General features: G+C 39.4%; 1 protein-coding gene across 1 annotated transcript in view; it reads right to left on the bottom strand.

The window, feature by feature from the left end:
- Positions 1–20,555, bottom strand: part of SHANK2 (SH3 and multiple ankyrin repeat domains 2) — a gene marked incomplete at both ends in the record, with an annotated part of 314,691 nt that overhangs the window by 119,668 nt on the left and 174,468 nt on the right. Inside the window, 2 exons of the mRNA XM_082485045.1 lie at positions 17,221–17,345; positions 18,961–19,043. Coding sequence (XP_082341171.1) covers positions 17,221–17,345; positions 18,961–19,043 — 208 coding nt within the window. The remainder of the gene's footprint in view (positions 1–17,220; positions 17,346–18,960; positions 19,044–20,555) is intronic.

The raw sequence follows: 20,555 nt of genomic DNA, 5'->3' as shown, positions 1-20,555 counted from the left end.
CTTCGTTCCCATTTCCAGTTTTGAAATAAGACTTCCTGATTCTAAATGACATTGTTTAGAAGCCATTTAACTATGCTGCTTTCTTTGGTGGCTGTGCTCCTACTAGATAAAATACAAGAAAGAAAGGAAAAAGAGGGCAGCTATCTTTCGGCCTGAGCGGTGTCTAAGGCAGGCCAACCTCTACAAAAGGATGCTGAGTTTCCCGTTCCCAAGCAAATGAAAACACTTGAAGAGCTGAAGAGAAGTCAGGTTTAGTTGAATTCAGAAGAATGTTTTATTGCTTGTAGTTTAAACTAATTAGAATCTTGGAAACAAGATATTAATCTTTTGCTTAGCAAGAATGGAATTGTTTAATTTTTCACCCTTAAGCTTGTTGTAGAAGGGTTAGTCTGCAATATGCTGTATTACTGCTTCTCCAGAGCAATCAATCTGCATAAAAGTGTACCCAGACAGCTCCTTGAGCAGCAACTCAGGACGATTTTGAGACCTCTCAGGAGCTGCCCTACGCCTCTCCCTAAATTGATGCGGCGGTCGGTCCCCGGTGAAGCCAATTCTTCACAGAAAATACTAGCTTCTTCATTGCTATTCTGCAGACCAGAGACCACTAACTCAGTCCTCTTAGAACTGATGGCATGGAACAGCCACGCTTCTGTTCAGACTAAGTAATCCAGTACCCATTCAGAGAAATTTATCCAAAAGACCATTGATGAAATTAGTATATTTTCGTGACAGACTGTGAGTCACAAATGCATGATTCCCAACCGTTAATTTATTAGGTCATATAACAGTGGAAGAATTTGATCGTAACATTGTAACACAGCTGTTTTATTTCAGATGTGGAATGAGTCCAAGTATTTGATAATTATGCTGCTTCAATTAGTGGCGACTCGAGAGCTCGTTAAACAGCATTGTTTGCTCCTAGGCAGGAAGCCCGGGGAAGCTCACAAACAAGTCTGAGGACCTGCAGGTCTGATACGCAACATGCTACGCGGGGCTGCAGCACATCAACAGTACGCGCCTCCCCTTCCCACACTCAGTACAGGTAACAGCAGGTAAGCACAAAATTTACAACTTCCAGTAAAAGAGTGAGGAAGGAAGGCGTAAAAGGAGGAAGGCTGAGCAGAGAAGCGGCAAAAGAGATTTGGCAAAACTGTCTGGGCCTATGTAGAGACCTCAAATAATCTTTGATGAAGAGTTTCATAATGTGATGGAGCTGATTGGCATATCAGCAGTGTTAGGAAAACAAATGTCTTTGCGTTCTTCTGTTTTTTTCTCCTGGAAACTCAAGCCCATAAGGGTTTTATTCTGTGTTCATTTCCCTGTATTAGAAAACAACAGCTTATTCGTGTTTTCTCTGTCCTCCTTTTATCAAAATACAGTTGTCTTATCCTTAAGGCAGTGATGTGCTGTCAATATTTTAATAATGTCACCATAACTCAACCGTCCCTAGCCACCAGCTCTCAGCATAGGACTAGTGTCCTCTGATGATCTGGAAATCACGGCATGGAGAAGTTAGGAAGCTTTAGCTTTTGGTTTACCCAAGAAAAAGCTGGCAGTGCTGTATGATATTGCTACTGCAAATCTTTCACTTCTAGAAGAGAGATAGGGATGGAGAAAGGCTGTCAGCATTAACCACTGTGGTTGCCATTCATCTGTGACCTTGACAGTGAAGTAGAACAGGGGAAAACAAAGAATCACACATTATCCTTTCAAATGGCTGAAAAAACATGGAAGGAGAATCCATATCCTCTTCCTTTTTTACACTATCACCTCCTTAGCAAGTTTATCCGTATCAACCTCTCTAAATAGGCAGACAGCCTGAATAGGCTGTAGCCTAAATAGCCTCAATAGGCTACCTAAGACATGGGGAGTGGTCGGGCACTGGAACAGGCTCCCTGGGGAAGTGGTCATGGCACCAAGCCTGCCAGAGTTCAAGGAGTGTCTGGACAACACTCTTAGTCATATGGTTTAGTTCTAGGTAGTCCTGCGAGGAGCAGGGATTTGGACTCAATGGTCCTTATGGGTCCCTCCCAACTCGAGATATCCTATGATTCTATGATCTGTACATTTTGAGGGGCACAGAGGGGGAGAAAGGGTGAGCAGGGGAGGCTGCAAAGCGCTCTCTGCTCCACAAAATCCTACTCATGGTTGATAAGACACAAAGGGGTTAATATTATTATTCCCCCCCACTCGCATTACTCAGAAAAATCCCGGCAGACTGCCAAAACTGCCATGTAACATGAACAGCCTGAAGAGAAGGATACATATGGTAGCTGAAGCAGCTACATCCAGCTCATGCTACCGCTGGTATTAGTAATGCTGAGAGACACAGCATCTATCCGGTCTGCACGTCTCTGGGAACCACGAGCACCTGGGAAACGGGACGGCACTTCTCACAGGTAGTGGGACCGCACAGCTGGACTCTTCACAGCTGGACGGTTTTCAACACCAGCTCTCCGAATACTATCGGGTTCTGAAGCCTAATTTCGACGGCGAGCTAAGTTGCACCAATTTGGGTATCTCTGCTTGAACTATAGGGTTATCTATAGTAACTGATAGAAGAATCAGATGGTACAGTTGGCATTAACATTAAGATGACAAGACATGGGAGGATAAAAGGAGAGTGTGGATTCTACAAATGCAATCAACAGTTTTACCTTTTTAAGAAATCCTTCAAAAATGAGGCATTTAGATAATAAGTCTTGGGTTTGTTTAAAGATTGGTCAGGATTCCCAGATATTAGGAAGTGTGGGATTTATGCTGTTTTCCACATATAAAAAATGTTACAAGCCTTACTTACATATTTTACTGTTGATAGATCCTTGAGTGATTCAGTGCCTTGATATACAGCCATAAATCTGACAATTTTTAAATGTTTAATTTTTCGAAACATGTACTGCCATTGGCGTCCTACTAACGTTCATGCAGAAACACATGGACTGGATTTATCCAGCCCAACTTATGCGCTTGCCTGAAGTGACTCTGAGCATTTTTGTCCCTTACCAGGGACAATAAGGTCCTTGCTTAAAGCCAAGCTGCGGTTTGGAGTCCTTAAGAAAGAAATACTGACTATGAAGCCATAGTTTTATCCTTTGAAGAAAAAATTACTGTTTTATTTTGACTTGGATAGCTCTTAGCAATGCAGGCTGATTCACAAAACTTCACCTCCTGAAAACTTCTTATAGTGAAGTCCCAAGCAGCCCTTCTTTGGTGTTTCTTTTTTCTTGAACGAAGTTGGTATGCATTTTCTACATTACATAGCAGGTTTAGTAAACGCTACATTTTAAATTAGTTTCTGCAATTCTAGATCTGTGTATACCCTTCTTTCTTCACCCGCTCCTAATATCCTAAAAACTCGACAGAGCCATTCAGTCAAACTGATAATCTGAATACGCAAAGTTGATCCTCACATTGATATCTTGGAGCTTTATTCTCCATCACATATCATATCACAGCCTGTTAAAGTGCCAGATCAAAACGTCTCAGTACACCAATGGAAAAAAAAATTGTAATCACCTTTTCCCAATTTCCTTGTTTTCTCTCCAGTTCTTTCAACTTTTTGGATTATATTTATAAGGTGTTTTTTCCCCCGATTTTTTTTTCTCTTTAGCAAAAAGAAAGAAAAGGAGTATGCTGGGGTTACATTTTCGCTGTTTTTGCTCTCTCTGCCTTTCTGATAGCAGTTCATCCACTACTTGGTGGATCTTGCTCAAAATCAGACTATAACACTCAAAGTTTAACTTATCGAAGATGAGGAGAGCGCAGTAAGACATTGCCAAATCTTACTAAACCTCATAAATACAGATTGTATATTTTGAAAGCATCAAATAAAATCCCACCCTTCTCTTGCTAGAAACAGATAGGGCTTGCAGAGTCCAGGAGGATCCTTTGGTAATAGGGTTAGCGAGCCCACCTTAAGTTTTAGTCACATTCCTCATTAAGCAAACACTCAACCCTGCAGGTCCTGCAGGCTAAATAACCCATTTTATATTTAGGATATGAAAGCCCAGACAGGCAGGAACCTTCCCATAACTACAGAGAAAGTTGGGCTTTGAAGCCAGTTCCTCCACAATCCAGTCTGCAGCACGCACTGCGGGAGAGCCCGGCGGGGCGACGCTTCGTAACGGCATGTCTGAGACAAGATAAACCTTCAAACCATCTTACGCTATTTGCAATGAGTAGCATCAGGATGACCCGATAGGTAATTTTATAATGTCTATAATTGAAATGGGGCAGTTTTCGGAGTAAACTTTGTTGCAAGACAGTTCTCTGTATGCACAGGAGAGAACAATAACCAAAGTGAACCAAACCTAATTAAAATAATAATTCAAAAGAGACCATTCATCCAACGATATTATTACAGAACAATAAAAGAAGTTGTTGTGCAAACATGGCATATTTTATTGAAGGCAGCATTTCTCTATTCAGAACCCTATGGACTGGAAATCAAAATCAGAAGGGGGCAAGAAACTGTTTCCGATCTATAGAAAATTATGAAATTTAAATATTAGAAGGAAAAAAAAAAAACCAACCCCAAAGCAAAACACCAACACACCACTGGTAGTTTTCTGTGAAGACCTTTTGAGGACAGAAATGCCAGACAACTGCCAAACCAGCCAGTATGAGAAATTAGCCAATAATACTAACAGACTCAACAAGTCTGAAAAAAATAAAGCATACCACTGAGCCATTTCTCAGTGCCAACTCAAAACATGAACACAGTTTGGCATTAGATTAAGTACTATATATATTTGCTCCCTATTGCCAGAGCCCAACAAAACCAAAATTTAACAAAAGACAACCATGAGATGTCAATAAAAGGTTGAGAACCAGAGATCGATGTATTTTTAATTTACTTTACGTATTTATAACAAAAATATTTAAAGAAGAAAAATGAGAAATTTTATTTTTAAATTAGTATTTTTTTATAAGATAATAAGAGAAAAATATCTGAGATTTAATAATAATGAAAAAATAATGAACACTGGAAGTACAAAAATGCAAGAATTAGAAGTCTAAAAGCGGGTAATGACCAGAAAGTCACTCACGGCAACCGAACCTGCCTGCTTAAAAACCCAGTACTTTCCAGAAGTGTGAAAAATAGTCCCACCTAGGGTACTGGAGAAGTGTGTAAGATCCAAACTATACTCTTCATTTTGGAAAAAATATTTTGGCTGTATTGTTTTCCCTTGATCTATAGGCCAGACATTTTAAACAAAGCTGCTCCTGCACGCTAACTTCATCTACGTACCTTAAACAGTAATCTAAGCAATACAGCGATGGAACAAACTAACTGAGATGCATCTGCTCAGCGTTTTAGTGGGGAAAAAAAAAATTAGAAAAAAAATTAACCCCCAAACCCTACCCTGTATTAGCAAATGTTTAAACCACCTAAATTTCAGTTCAACCGCAGTTACACACCTTTCCTGTTTTAACTTAGGAAGTGACTGCTAAGGATAAAAGTTTACTGCCTCTCTTTTCCAATCATAATTTTCCAAAGCAGAGCCATATGTGAATACACACCGCGCTGGTTGAATGACAGCACAAATTTCCATCACCTGCTTATACATCAGCTGCCTTCTACAACAGTTTAAACTCAAGCAGATAACCTTCTACTGCGAGCAAGGGAGAAAAAATCCACCCTTGGATTCTGCCCTGCTGATGGGGCCACAGAAGCGATAACCATGCAAGTGGGTTCACTTTAATTCTAGTATCTTCCTTCATCTAGTTTTATATACTTCTCTCCTGTAAATAAACAGAATTTTCTAAAATGTGGATTTGCACAATCATGCCAGCTTGAAAGTCAATACTTAGAATGGGATCATGCATCTACCAAAAACTGTCGTCATGTCACTGATCTGCTGTTTATTATGAGTAACCGTGTTGAAAATCTCTGGGTGGATAATTGCCTAGCAGCATCATTTTTGCATATAAGATCATCACTAAAAAAAATAAAAATTAAACAACTTTTATACCTCACTACATCATCAGGTCTTTAGAAAAAATATAAATGAATCTAAATTGGATTAATGACATTCATTTGTACAATAAAAGCAGCAAAAGAGAGTATATAAAATGTCTAAAAATATCAAATATTTTTTAATGAACCGAGAGGCAAGCTGATGTTTAAATAGTAATCTAGCAATTAGATATGGGTTAGTATGCAAATGAAGGAGGAATTTCACTTATTAAAAATTCCTCTGTAATGTTAGAAAGCTGACAATATTCCTGTTTGTAAAAGATATTCTTGCTGAGTTTTACGGCAGCGTAACATATTGTACCAGTTCACATTCTTTATGTTCCAAACCCTTCCTGTTTTCTACCGCGAAACACGAGAACTTACCAACTACATAAGCCCTTCAGAGATGGAAAAAATCTATCTAAACAGCCTTTCTGTTCCAGTGACAGTCAACGTTAACATTAATACATCTTACTCTATAGGAAATGAATCGGGCTTTCGTTTCAACCTCCCCTGAAGAAGGCAGAAAAAAGCCAGTCAGTGCCTAAATTACGAGATTTAACGTAGCTAGATTAGGTGCATCTGAACAGCTCATAGAGGATCCGTCCACCACACGGAGCCATCAGAGTATTTACCCACCAGGGGAAAGTTTTGAATCGCATGTTTCCACTCCAGTAAACCAGGTGAAACATGGACACCTGGATAAGGCAATTACAATCAACACAGAAAGCTGGCACGCTGCCTCACAGAACTCTAAATCGCTGCGAGTTATCCCAGCTACTTTGTAAGGGTATCACATTGCAGGTCTTCAGAGGGCAGCAGTAGCCCAGGTTTGCATTATTGGCTACTGGGTGAGACGTGAGCAGTTTCCTTAACGTCAGAGCTGCCAGAGAGAAGCATCTTGTTGCAATACTGAGGTTCGAATACCTTTACAGGTGGGAGAAGACTCAGGCAGCTCGTGGCTTATCTGGAGAAAACGACCTCGATCAATCTGCTCCGTAAACACGACAGAACACAGCAGCACGCCGCCGGGAGACCCAACGGGACAAGTTCAAGCACCCGGAGCTGGGCCCACACCATAAGAAAGAAGCAAAAGGGCTAAAGAACGGAGCACAGGTTTGCATGGGATAGGAAGAAGAGATGGCAAAGAAGTTGCAGAAAAATGAGGCTTGGGGATGAACGATCCTAGTCTTTGATCCTTGGACAATAGGTGCCTACATTATTTCCAACTCGGAAGAACAACCTATTTGTTAGGTGTACACTTGATTTCTAGTAAAATATCTCAAACAGATTCTAAAAAAAAGCACAGGGGATTATGGGAACCAAATACCTACTACTCACAGACAAAACACATCTTAAATTCAATTCCCAATCTGTGCGTTATTTGTAAAAGCCAGCTCCCTAATAGGCGCAGTCAAGAAAGCACGTTTGGATACAAAAAACTAACGAGAAACTTTAGGAGAATGCTTACAATAAATATTTTGCTGGTCATTTAAAAACAGTTCTTGCTTTAATTTAGCAGTTAAAGTGAGTCATAATAGCCCTCAGTGTAAATAAACATACTAAATGCACCGTTAACAACGTACGAGTCTGTCAACTACTGCCTCGCACAAACCTATCTAGTGCTGAAAAGCCAAGCCACAGGTCGATTCCATTAAAAGTAATAACAGTTGTTTGAAACCTGTTACAAGAACAATTCTAAAAGAAAGAGTTGTAATAACAAATATTAGAGAGATTTATATTGTCATTTAAAGGGGAAAAAAAAAGGATTCCTTGGTTCTGCAGTTTATATTTCTTTTAAAAAGAAAATACAACATAGTTGACGCAGGACTTTGGTATCTGCCTGGCAGACCTGCTTTTGGGAGCACAAAGCAGGATTTTCACGCAGATCCTCACCTATTCAGCACGCAGGCTGGCATCAAATAGATGCAAGGTTACAACATTTTGGAATATGACATCAGTGCAAGTCCAAGCCAAGCCTTTATAAAAAGGCTTTTCTGCCATCTTTAATGCCCGTTCTTTAACAACTATTAAACTAGTAATTCACGGGTATTTCATGGTGAAGTTTACCTCTGCAATGGCTTACTCTGCCCAGGATTGTCATGATTCTCTCTTAACTATCTTCTTTATTCCAGTGAGTATCTAAAGAACATTTTTGTCCATAATCAACCCTTTTTGTTCCAGGTTGTAAAATAAACTCTTCCATGATTTCTTCTTTATGTGCATACATGCTTTTAAATTTTCTCTTCATCAGCAAATAAAGATACGTTTAACTACCTACTTTTATCCTCTCTCTCTATTTACGCATTCTTGAAAAACTCCATTAAACCTTTGATGTATTTGCCAGGACAATTTTCCATTGTCTGACCAGCAAAGCCTTCAGAGATCTTCAAGTGCAACCGCATCCAACACCCCATAACAGAAAAGTTGCCGCTTGCCATGAAGACTATCCGGGAGTTCCTGTTTTGAAAACTGACAGGCAAAACTCTCACCAGGGAGAAATAGTGTTTTTGTGACAAGTGACAGCTTTGTACCAGAAGGTGAGGAGACCTAGACATCCAGCTCCCCAAATTACTGCCAGAATATATGAAGCTAAAGTGAAGTAGCAGAGATAAAGCATTATTATACAAGAGTCTCTGAAAAGATTCCTATCAGTGTTACAATAGGATATAAAATGTTATTTCTAATCTGATTGATTTAAAGTAGATTTCAATTTCCTTATTAGATAAATTTGCCGAGTCCCACGGTCGCAAGCTGTAGGAAACGCTTTGAATGCAGCAGAACACAGGGCGGCAGGGCTTCCTCCGAAAGCCATCTTCTGTCCCCACCTTCTCTCTCACTGGTCTCCTGCGCAGCTGTACAGTAACTTGAGAGGAGCCCAGCAGCTCTCCAAGAGGGATGACCAGCGCCCACTGTGATCAAGCTCAGCCTATCTCCAACACTGCACGCTCCTATCTATTAAAATCAGCACGCTTTCCACTAGATCATTTGTCAAGCTATGTTGCCCTGCCTGTCCTGGTTTTGATCACTTCTCTTTTCTGTTATAGAAGATAGACCCCTATAGTGTTCGTACATACCCTAATACTGTGTAAGGACTCGAATTGGACCGAGAGATCGGAAAAAAATCACAAACTTCTAACCTACACCTACACCATAGCAAGATGAGAAAAGAAACAGGGAAGGAAGCCGAGTTCTCCTGCTTTTTAAAGTAAATAATGGATTAAATCTGAACCCATGGCCACTCTTCTACAGAGGACGCGCACTAGAAACTGAATGCAAAAGAAATGATAATTGAACGAATGCAGAGCTTCTGCTAGATCAGATTCAAAAGTTCAGATTTTCCCTAAATCAAGAGTGTTTCTGCAGTTGCCAGCACCCACACAGAAGCAGTGGGGAGCCTGTTCTGTACACCAACATGAAGTGATTTATCTAACCCCTCTGAAACATCTAAAACAGTTTAGGAACCCCATTCCATACTGTAGGTTAGAAGATGATGATTTTCAGGAAAACCTACCAAGAAAACTAAATTAATAGAAAACATGGCAGGTTCCAGAGTCTTCATTTGCTTTTTTTCAGATTCGGGGATGACAGCATAGAAGGATCTGCAGAGTTTGCGACTGCGAATGAAGCTATTTCTTCAGAAAACAAGAAATTTGGGGTGGGGAGGAGGAGTGGGTAGGAAGAGAGAGTAAGGCTACTACTTGTGAAGCTTGTGGTTATCAGATGTCAAGTAACTTCCTTTTAACCTCTGGCCAGACTCGTGGTTCATGAAACACGACTAGCAAGTGAGCTTAGCATTTCAGCATCACACAAATTGATTGCTAGTCTCAGAATAAGAAAACTGGCAAGAAATAAATAAAAAAAACCACGTACACACAGATACAACTCCACATTACGGCATTTTTCCTGCTTGTAAGATGCTTACACTTCCTGAAAATACGGAAAAAGGAAGAAAAAAAAAAAAAGAAAAAGAAAAATTCTAGGTATTAGATTAGTTCTACTGCAGCACTCAGCAATAGGAATTTGTCAGTTAATTCTCCACTATTTAAACCAACTCATCTGTTTTCCTTCACCTGTAATTTTGCAGGTTTGTAGCAACATCCCGCAATTAAAAGAAATTGTATTTTCTCCCCTAAAATACCAGGCACAAGTACTGTTTCTCATATAGCTCCGTTCCGGCAACCAGGTTTCCATAGTATCAAGAGACTAAAAAAAGCCAACAGGCTTCAGAGAAATTAATTTTAATATAATGTCTTCTGGAAATCTCCAAACTATACCTTAAAAACGGCATTTATTTATACGGTGTTATTAGTCTTAATACGTATCCTCAACATCTAAGAGCTAGAAAAGGAAGAGCTGTATTATTCTGGTATTATTTGAATGGAGGGTGGGCAGACATCTGCAAGGGTGAAAACTGGCCATAGCTGTGCATTATGCAAAACACTGGATGGCCGAGATGGCTGGATGCCACGGGGTGGTCCCTAGGTGGCCAAGAACCGGCTATTTATAATAAGCCAGCTTACCTTTAAACAAATTTGCTACTTTTAGGGGATTTTGTAGCAGGAAGGCAGGGAAATGTTGGGTTTCATATTCACAAGAAGTCAAAAAGCTCCCTGCGGATGGCTCCACACTCCACACACAGTCCCACGAGCTTCGGCAGAATCCCTCGGAATAGAAATGTTAGCAAACTTCTCTTAAAAATCCTGTGGCATCTAGGTCAAAATGCCTTAAAACTGATAATGGAGATCTGAATGGACATGGAGCTACTTCAGATCGTTGCTGCCATTACCGCCAAAATTCCTTCCAAATCCTCCTCTCAGAAAAGCATAAAAACCAGTTCTCGGTATCAAATTGGTACTCATTACATTTCTGGGAAATGAGATAAATACCAGCATTTTCTCTTGCGCCCTGGGATTACAAGCCCAGTATACACCTCACATAGAATCAAACTTCCCAGTTTTGCTCACAGCCTGGCTTTGTGTGTCTGACAACAGCAAAGTGATTTCAGTTTTGTCTGCTTTTCAGTCTTATTGTAAAGCATATTATTTGCTTAGGCGTCAATAACTGAGCTCCTGAAAGAACCAAATTCTTTTTTGTCTGCCCATTTCCATCTATGCCGAACAGGTAACAGTCTTATTAATGTATTTTTAGAATTAAACAAGATTGGTCCATCATTTTTACAATCACACTGAGCACATTTGGAATACCATCACTGCCTACAGGTGAGAGGCTGCATTTAAACAGATAAAAAGAACAATCCAAAATAGTTGTCATTTTTCTACAGAGCTTTTGTGCAGGTCCAAAGCACTTTGAAGGCACAAGAATTTCATTCAGCTGCCATCACCTGTTGAAAACATAAATTAAGAAAAAAAAAAACCTCAAACTCAAACCCTCACTCACTGAGTTTAAGTGGAAAGAAAGCAAAATACTTTTCCATCAAGTGAAAAATGGATCTGCTTGGCCAGAGACCGCACAGATAGACCAGGCCGCTCAACACTTGTACCAGAGCTGCTCTTTTTCCAAGACCCCGTTGTCCCACTTCTCCAATACATCTGCACTTACAGTTAAGCAGAAGAATTTCAAAATCGGAAGAGGAAGGAAGTTTCCATTGGGCTCTGACAACTTTCATTTTATGAAGCGTCAGGGGAATGCTCGTGCTTAATAGACATCATATTCAGATGTCACCAAGGGGATTATGGTGAACCGGTAAACAGAAATTACCTTTTCCGCTAACGGTTGGTTCAATCAAACTATGCATCAATTAAATAGACAGATTTAAAAATACTGGTGCCCAGTCTAGACGTGCAACATCTGCCGTACCTCAGACCTGCAGGTTAGTGAGCGCCCTGCTACCCTGACAATAACTGTGCACATACACACATGCAAACTTCCAGTATATATTACATATATATATATGTGCTGCAACATTGCAGTACTGTTGCAGTTTGGGTAAATCTCTCATCGTTAAAAAGATGGAAGAATATTGTTTGCGCAGTGGAACCTGAAGCCGAGCTCGATGCTGCCTAGGACCAGAGCAGCTGGGAGGGGGCCGCGCTGAGCCTGGCCAGTGGCCCGCTTGGCGTGCAGAAGGGGAGGCTCGCTGCACGGACAGCAGGAGCAGCCAAACTGGCAACTACAGACCCTCAGGCGAGGCAGTGAGCTAGGGTGGGCCTTACTCTTTTGGTCCACCAAAAGGCACTAAGTGTGAGGGGTGAAGACAGCATACAAAAGCGTACGCATATCGTTTTTAATGTCTTCCTCCCACACACAATATCGGGGAGGCTCTTACTAAGTCCTGCATCGAGCTGGCGTCCACGCTTTTGGGAGGATATGAACAAACTTTCCGAAAACAACTGCAAAAAATTGCAATGTCGTAATCTGTGTTATTACAAAGACCCTACAAATCCTCAGTTTATTTCCAAGAGGGAAAAAGATATCATGGTCCCCATGTAGCTGCCTGAAAAAAAAAATAATAAAGATTTAGATTTATATCTGGTGGCAGAAACTAGCAAGGATCATCCCAGGAATAAGGGAAAACTCAGCCACAGGGCAATTAATGAAGATTACCTAAGGATGGGAAGGGTTCTCTATTGCTGAAAGGATTTAAATCATTAACAGATGGCTTTGTAAACCCACCGATTCATCCAGCCATTGAATACGAGTGTAAGACATGGCATTGCTATGCTTGCCAAAAATATTCATCATGACTATAGACTAAGTTACAACAATAAAGGTAAAAGTTTTGAAGTTTGTATGAAGTGTTTACTGGAATAAAATAAAAAACTAACCTATTGCTAAATAAGAATCTAAAGTTACTCATGTGTGTGTTTTTTTAAAAAAAATTCTAGATACTTTACACTTCTCCATAAATGCCTATTGCTACTTCCAGAGATCAGATATCTTTATGTAATGCAATGATAAAATAGTGCTGTCTGTAAGAAAGTGATGTGTATTTTCCACCTATCACTACTTAAAGAAAAGTTTGTACTAGTAAATTCTATAAGCCCTTGAGGATAAAGACCTACAGGCAGTTACATTACAGAGCATTTTGCATGTTTTAGTACATGTACCAACGGAACGGTTCTGCAGCAGAATGATGAGATTTCTTCTCTTACTATCTCTGGTTTTGATCCTCAAATCAAACCTTGAATTTTGCTTTCCCCCCCCCCCCCTTTTTCTTCTTTTTTTTTAAATGGGTAATACACTGGTTTTATCTAGTTTACATTTTAACTGGAATGTAAATAAGCAGCCATCCTATTCTGAAGACAATAACATTTCAATTTATCTGGAAAAATAAGTGATTTTATGGCACAATAATGCAAACTGCAATGCCTCATTTAGAGAACAAATGCATTATTCTGGTAAAGTGCTGCAGAATGAGTTTCACTTTCCAGGTATTGATATTACAACATTGTTGTTTGATATGAGATACGCTTTGTGGCAGATGAAAAATCCCCACACATCACATCATGCAACACCTGCAAAACAGCTGCACACTCATGGGTACGACAATAACAAGTACTTAATAATCCACTGGGTTTTAATTTAGTAAGATAGTCTATATCCCACTATCTCTATATTGTACTGTACTAAAAAAACCCCAAAAACTATTCTGAGTTAAAAAAACCTCTCCCACTTTAATGGATCTCTTTATTCAAAGGTGGTTATACTTGTACACGTCATCAGAGCGAGTCTCAAAAGAAAACACCCCCCCAACTTAAGAACTCTTTAAGTCACGTTTTAAGGCAGCGCTCTGAGCACGCAATGGTTCCTCTGATAATGCTCAGTTTGACTTCTGCACTAAACAAAGGTAACGAAGGGTCAGGCACGTAAAGATTATTCATAAATAAGAGATTTCGAGTCAGAGCTGATACATTTCTTTCTTGCAAAGATTTCAAGTAACAACTCAAAGCAGCTTATGGTTTGATTTTTCCTGATCAAGCATTTACAAACTTGAACTGTTATATTATTGAAATCCAGTCACTCTTATGCATTAACAATGACCTTCAATGGCTTTAGAACTGGTGTACACATTAATGACGGCTGTAGCTTTTTAAATCCCCTTCCAACGGAAACCGTAATCTTTTAGGTTTGATAGCACTTGCACTAACATGTTGCTTTGCTTTTATCGGTCTTTTTAATTGGGCCGATACCAAGATTGAAGAAAACATCAACTAAAAAAGCAAAAAATAGCAAATAGGGCAAGAATATAGAATCTCTCAGTTATAACAGCCAAGTCATAACCATACTCCATTTCTGACTGTTTATCAAAGCTAAGAAAAATCAAATGAATCAGCAACTGTGGAATTGCTTATGAAAATCCACATATAATGACAGCTCATAGTCTCCAGCTAACTGCTACAGCTCTAAAACTACTCATGCGCTTTTCCAATACCTTTTATTTGTGCTCTATCCATGGCACATTACCATTTTTATCACAAAAAAAACCCCAAAGGGTTTGAAGCAAGGAGGAAAAAACATACAGTGTCAGAAATTTCAATGAAGAGTCTGTGAGCATTATTCCCACAGGCAAGTTTAACATTAATCTCTGAAGTCTCATGTTAAAATTAATTGTACAGGTTGGACAAATCAGCATCACGTGGCTTTTCAGAAAAATGGCAAACTTGATGAAAACTCAGTCAAAGGAAACTGTGCCTGCCCTGTTCCAGCTACTACCTATCCTGTTTACCCGCTGAAGTAAGACAACACCTTTTCTTCCTTTTATATATAGATCTTTTTGTTGTTCTGCCCAACACCCATCATCTTCAATGTTGAACTCCCTTAGCATGCTCAGTAGTTTTACCTCCTTCAGAAGATCCAGAGACCACAATTGCACATGAAGAAATGATTCCTTCTCTTCACCTACGCTCACGCTTCCAAAAAAAGGATCTATCTTCCTGCCAAACCTGTCTTTCCATAGTGAGGAATAAGGGAAAAGGTTCTCCTAATCTCCATGACCCCAAGCCACCAAACCTCCTCGAGCAAGAGGGAAGCATCTGCTCTCCCTTGCGTTTTGCCCTCTGCCAAACCGGACTCTCGCTTCCCTAAAGCCTGACACTTGCTGCGAGTGTTATAAATGGGACTAATTAGGATCCTAGTTACCCATTAACTCTTTTATTATTCATGTGACATTTATGATAAACGCATTATATTACTTACAAATGGTTGAGGTGGCACTTACACACAGCAGCATAAACTTTAGAGTCATGGGAGAAATCATTTAGTGATAAGACAGACTAACCACACCAGTTATGATAACCACTCACTGCAATGTATGCTACCTTTAACTCTTCTCACTTCAACACAAGAAATAAAATAGTTTGGTATTCCTAGAAGTGCAGGTGGACCAGGCATTTCTATTTCAACAGTAGTGTCTTTTGCATCAGTGTAAACATCTTCAAAGATGGCTTTCTACAGCTAGAAAGTATTGAGCACCGCACATGTACTTAATAAAACAGAAAAAAGCCCAACCTTGCCTTCCTCCAACATAAAAACCTTCAGCAACAGCAAAGTTGTGATTTCTCAGGATTACCATATCCTCTTAATTAAGTTGCAAATTTCAGAACAGAATAACCCCGATGAACATAAATTACACAGAAATGGATTTGATTTGCATGTAACAACTGCTTCTTTCAGAATTAATTACAAATAGGCTGGCCTGGGTAGAGTAGGGATTAATGTCCTGATTCAGCAATGCATGCGCATGTTTAACTGCTCTTCTAAGCTAAGGCCAGGAGTAAATTGTCTGGACAATCAATTATAATTCTTCTTTCATTTGCCAGAAAACCAGTCAAGATTTGTGCAGAATCAGTTATCCCAGACTTCTTGCATCCCTTCAGAGATCTTAAAAAAAATCCACGTGCATAGTTATCATTCTTTAATCCTCTCCATTAAACTACACATTATTCACCATCAAATCTAGCTGTGAAATCAGCCAGTACAGGCTATTCATACTTCCAATAGCTTAAAAGCCTAACAAGAAATCAACTTCTAAAAATAAAGCATCGTTTAAAAAAAACCGAAACACCTAATGCCAATAATCATAGTTTTCAAAGCGTCCTTGCACAGAGCACATACCAGTACAATTTGTAAACTATTGTTTAATAGTTTGCTAAATGCTTATTCTTCAGTAAACAAACAGTAAGAAAAACGTACTTTGAAGGCACAGATAAAAATGCACATCTATTTGCTTTAAAAGTCTGCAAAGCCTGTTCTTTCATTGTTATCACGGGAAGAAGTGCTGCAACTATTTAAATTCAATCACCATGGGAGTTCAACGCACACAACAAATGAAAGCTGCATGTTATATCCTCTCCCGAATGTAAAGGCCAGCTCTGCAGAAAGAAATGTTGTAGCACCAGTAAATACTTTAACAAAAGACATATGTGCCCAAAGAAGAAAAAATCAAATCAAATCAAATCAACAGATCTTACAGAAAAGCCCTGATTGATCCATCCTGAAAGACCTATTTGCAACTACCTAGTTTCCCAGAATCACAGCATCGCTTTGTTGGTCATGAAAAGACTATGGGGGGGAAGAGGAAGAAAATCCCAATTCATGATTTGGTTGCAAACTGCCCAGTAACACTAAAAAGAAGCATCAACTACTTCAGCAAAACCTAAAATACCAACCAAAAATCCCCCAAAATATAAAACATGAAGACATTTTTGGTATGAATGAAGAGAGTATTTACATATAACCTTTTTATAAAGAAATTTATATTGCAATAACATCCATTGCTTTTTTTTTTGTATGATTGTATTTACAGTGCACTGTTGGAAATATTTAATTTCAAGCCAAAGTAATTTGCTTTTTTGTCCATGGTTTCTAAACAGCACTAGGCCACTGACATTTATGACTGTAGAAATAGTTGCATAAAAAGTCATTCATTTTGGCGAGTCTGTAAAAATATTTAGAAGACCACAGAATTGACAGCCTACAATAAATACTGAAATTAATCTAAATTTCAATTCAATAATGCAAAGAAGAATAAAACCTCCCAATTTCTCTATCAGTGTATTCCCAAACGACAAAAAAAAAAAAAAAAAAAAAGAAAATTCCCAGCTGACCTGAACATCATTCTTTTTAACTGCTTTCCTAAACGCTGCATGAGATTTTAAAATAGATAAAGTGAAGTACATTATTGGTGTTAGTCCATTGAACTTGCTAGTCAGAAGCACCACGCGCTTCTCCCAAAGTAAATTCTACAATGGGAACATGGCTCTTTCCCCAGCGGAGAATCAAATTTCAGGATCTCCTACCTCGATCAAAAAGTCTCCAGTTCTCAGGCCAGCTTGCCATGCTACTCCCCCTTCATCCACAGATTCCAAGTACTGCAAAGCAGGAAAGGCTGGAGTTGGGGTGAATTCTTCAATTGGTGTGTCAGCTTTAAAAATAAATACCACATTAAAAAAAAGAAAGTTATGGAGTGCTTGCAAATACCACTTGACTAAAGGCCTGTTATTGGCCATTCAAACTGATGGTTAAAAAATGGTGGGTGCTAAGAAGTCAGAGGGCTCTGCCTCAGAGGCTGTCAAGATGCTGGGACCAGAGCGCAAACTCTCTGCTATAGCAATCCACAGGTCTTCAATTCAGAGAGAAAAAGACATGCTTCTTTACTGACACAGACCGAATCAAGCTGTATGAGGCACTAGCTGGGTTCTGAGTATTGCGGGATATTCAGTATTAGTTCGAGTAACCCTTTTGTACGCCGAGCAAAATGCTTGTAGCTCTGGCAACATCCAACTAAAAATGAATTATGTACTGCAGCCAGAAGAGAGCATCCGGCCGAACTGGGGGGAAGGGGTGGGTGGGAAAGGATGAAAAAGATCAAACTGATTTTTTTTTTTTTTTTTTTCCTCTCGATTTTCATGTATAGTACAAAGAAGATAACAGAAGAAATCACTTTTTAGGGAAGGAGCCACAGCAGGCCTTGCAACAGCCCTCTCTCCCTCCCCGTCACGCACACATACAAGCAGAAAAGTCCTTGGGTCTCTCACCTGAGGTGCCCTCACTGCTACAGAGAAAATCTGGGGACAACTGATGGGCTCACACAGAGGCAGTAACCTCTGCTCGATGCACAGACAACTCACCCCAATGGGTTAGCTAAAAGGTAGCGCTACTGAACTTGAAAAAATTTTATTTAGCTAAAATTAGAAAAGCTTTTACAACACTGAAAATCTACGGTGGCACTGGTTTAGGGGTGGGGGGAGAGGGAGAGCCAAAATGATGTCCCAAGAATGAAGATACGGAATAATTTTCATGCTCAAGCAAGGCAAGGGAGAACCCATGTAAAATGAGGGGGAGCAAGAGATGGGACATACCATCATATATATTTTTTTAAATACAAAAGGAGCAAACTGGACTGAAAGTTAAAAAGGAAAGCATTAAATAGAATGCTTTTTTTAACTCTTAAGAATGCCATTATTACAGATTTTAGCCTGCAGAAAAGTAGCATGCAGCTTAACATATGAACAGCTTTTAAAATGAGCACACTACAGGCCATGCAACATACGTGCAGCTTCTGAAGATATAAAAAAAGATCATATTTTCATACTAAAACTGCACCAATGTCACCTTGCAGAAGATCCACACCTATTTTAAACAAAACATCACTCTCTTGTCTATTTCTATTCGTAGACCTATTTAAACAGACTGACATTTGAAATAAAGAAGCAGGTTTTATAAGGAAAGCAGGTTTCCCATAGTTAGGTAAACTGCATAACAAAACAGATTAATGACAAAACGTTACATGTACCAACACAATAAAAATACAGACAAAACTTTCTCCCCCCAAAACGATTATTCAGTGCTTCTCCTATGTAAAAATGCAAACTGCTTCAGAGAGAAGCCACTAAAATCCGTCTGAGTAGTATAGCATACAGAGAATCCTGTTGTCTAGCAACCAAGTGCACCAAGAATAATTCCTGCTTATATTCCGAGATGTATAAATTTCTTCATGCCACTGCACATCACACACACACACACACAGAAGCACGTACCTTTTGCCCCTCTGAGCACAAATCCAAATCCTTCATTGTCTTTTTTCTGCAGGACCACTGCCTTTTCTTCTATTATGCAGTCACTGTAGAGAGAATTCCGAGGATAGCGACCATTATTACATCCCTTCATCACCACTGTAGTAGCTGCTCCTCCAGTGTGCAGGTTCATCATCATCACAGCCCGTTAATCAAATAATATTGCAGTAACCAAGCATGGGAAAATATAGAACAAATAGTAGCGAGAGGAAGACAAAGACTAAGCTTAATGATAAAAGAGAACATGACAAAGCAACTTAAAGGCAATAAAAAAGGCAGAGAGGAAAAAGAAAGAAGAAGAAATCATGCATGGTGGTTTGTGTTCTATATGAATGACTGAAGGAACATGTGATCATGTAATCTGTGGGCTAGCTAGGACTCTAAAAGGAAAAAAAGTAAGTGAACTGAACAACAGTATCATTAATAAACTCCTCAATCGTGGATGTACCAGATGCATCTTCTAGTGAAGCCAAAATGAAACCAACCAGAAGAAAAATGAGGCAGCATTTTAAATTTAAAGATAATAAATTATGATTCTATATTAGCTAACTAAAAGGCACAAATATATTCTGAAAGCTATGCCTTGCATCAAAAGCCCTTTTTCAATCCTATTGAATGTTGCATGCTGCAAGAATCCCACATGATCATCTGACAGCCTACAATGCTAACAACGTGCAGCTGCCTTGGCGTCATCAAGCACAAATTTCCACAGCATCAAGAATCTGCATAATTGAAATAGTAACAAGGCATGCACAAGCAGGAAAACACATTTCTAAGGAATATTTGCCATCTCCCGATAAACAATTAATATTATAAAACGAGGAGATGGTGTAAGGGACTATTTATGTAAGCAGTATGTCCTTAAAGAGAAAGTAGCCTTAGGAATCTTACTGTCATTGGCTAAGAAAAAAGTAGATGGTGGGTGAAGAAAATGCACAAACCCCACATTAAAATGGGACCTTTCACATACAGGGAACGATCCCTAAAAGCCTTAAGTTGTTTAGTGTCTGTCATTAAACGTTACGTTACTAAAAATAAGCTCAAAGTCAAAGAAAGAAAGAAAAAAAGATTTTGAATGCTCTTTTAGGTATAAAAGCATTACACAGCACAAGTTGCAAGACATTCTTCTGAATAAAGACAGTGTCAGGGGTTAAGTATTCAAGAGTCGTAAGCACCGCAAAACACGCTGCTGGCTTGGCTTTCACATACCCACAAAACTATTTAAGATAGAAAGAAGTATGAGCAAGTTGCCTTTTCTTTTCTTCATTTTTTCACTAGCCAACGCTTGTTACCACTGGTCTTGTACCGAATCTAGTCACTAAAGCGTTTAATACAATATGAGACCGGATCTGCTTCAGTGCCATTAATAATCCAGAAAGGGGAGGAGGAAACTAATTAAAGAAAAATTGGCGTGACCTTTTTATTCAAAGCTCTGAACAAAGACAAGGATGATGACATCAGGACACCGATGGACAGCCTCCAAACGCCAGATCTTTCCTGTACCACAGCCCATCCTTTTGGTGACTTTCCAACTCTAACTGGGGGACGCAACTTCACGT

Source organism: Vanellus vanellus (assembly GCF_965231255.1).
Source record: "Vanellus vanellus genome assembly, chromosome: 6".
Classification (NCBI taxonomy): domain Eukaryota; kingdom Metazoa; phylum Chordata; class Aves; order Charadriiformes; family Charadriidae; genus Vanellus; species Vanellus vanellus.
Note: the sequence above shows the minus strand (reverse complement) of the source record. Positions and strands in the feature narration are given on the sequence as shown.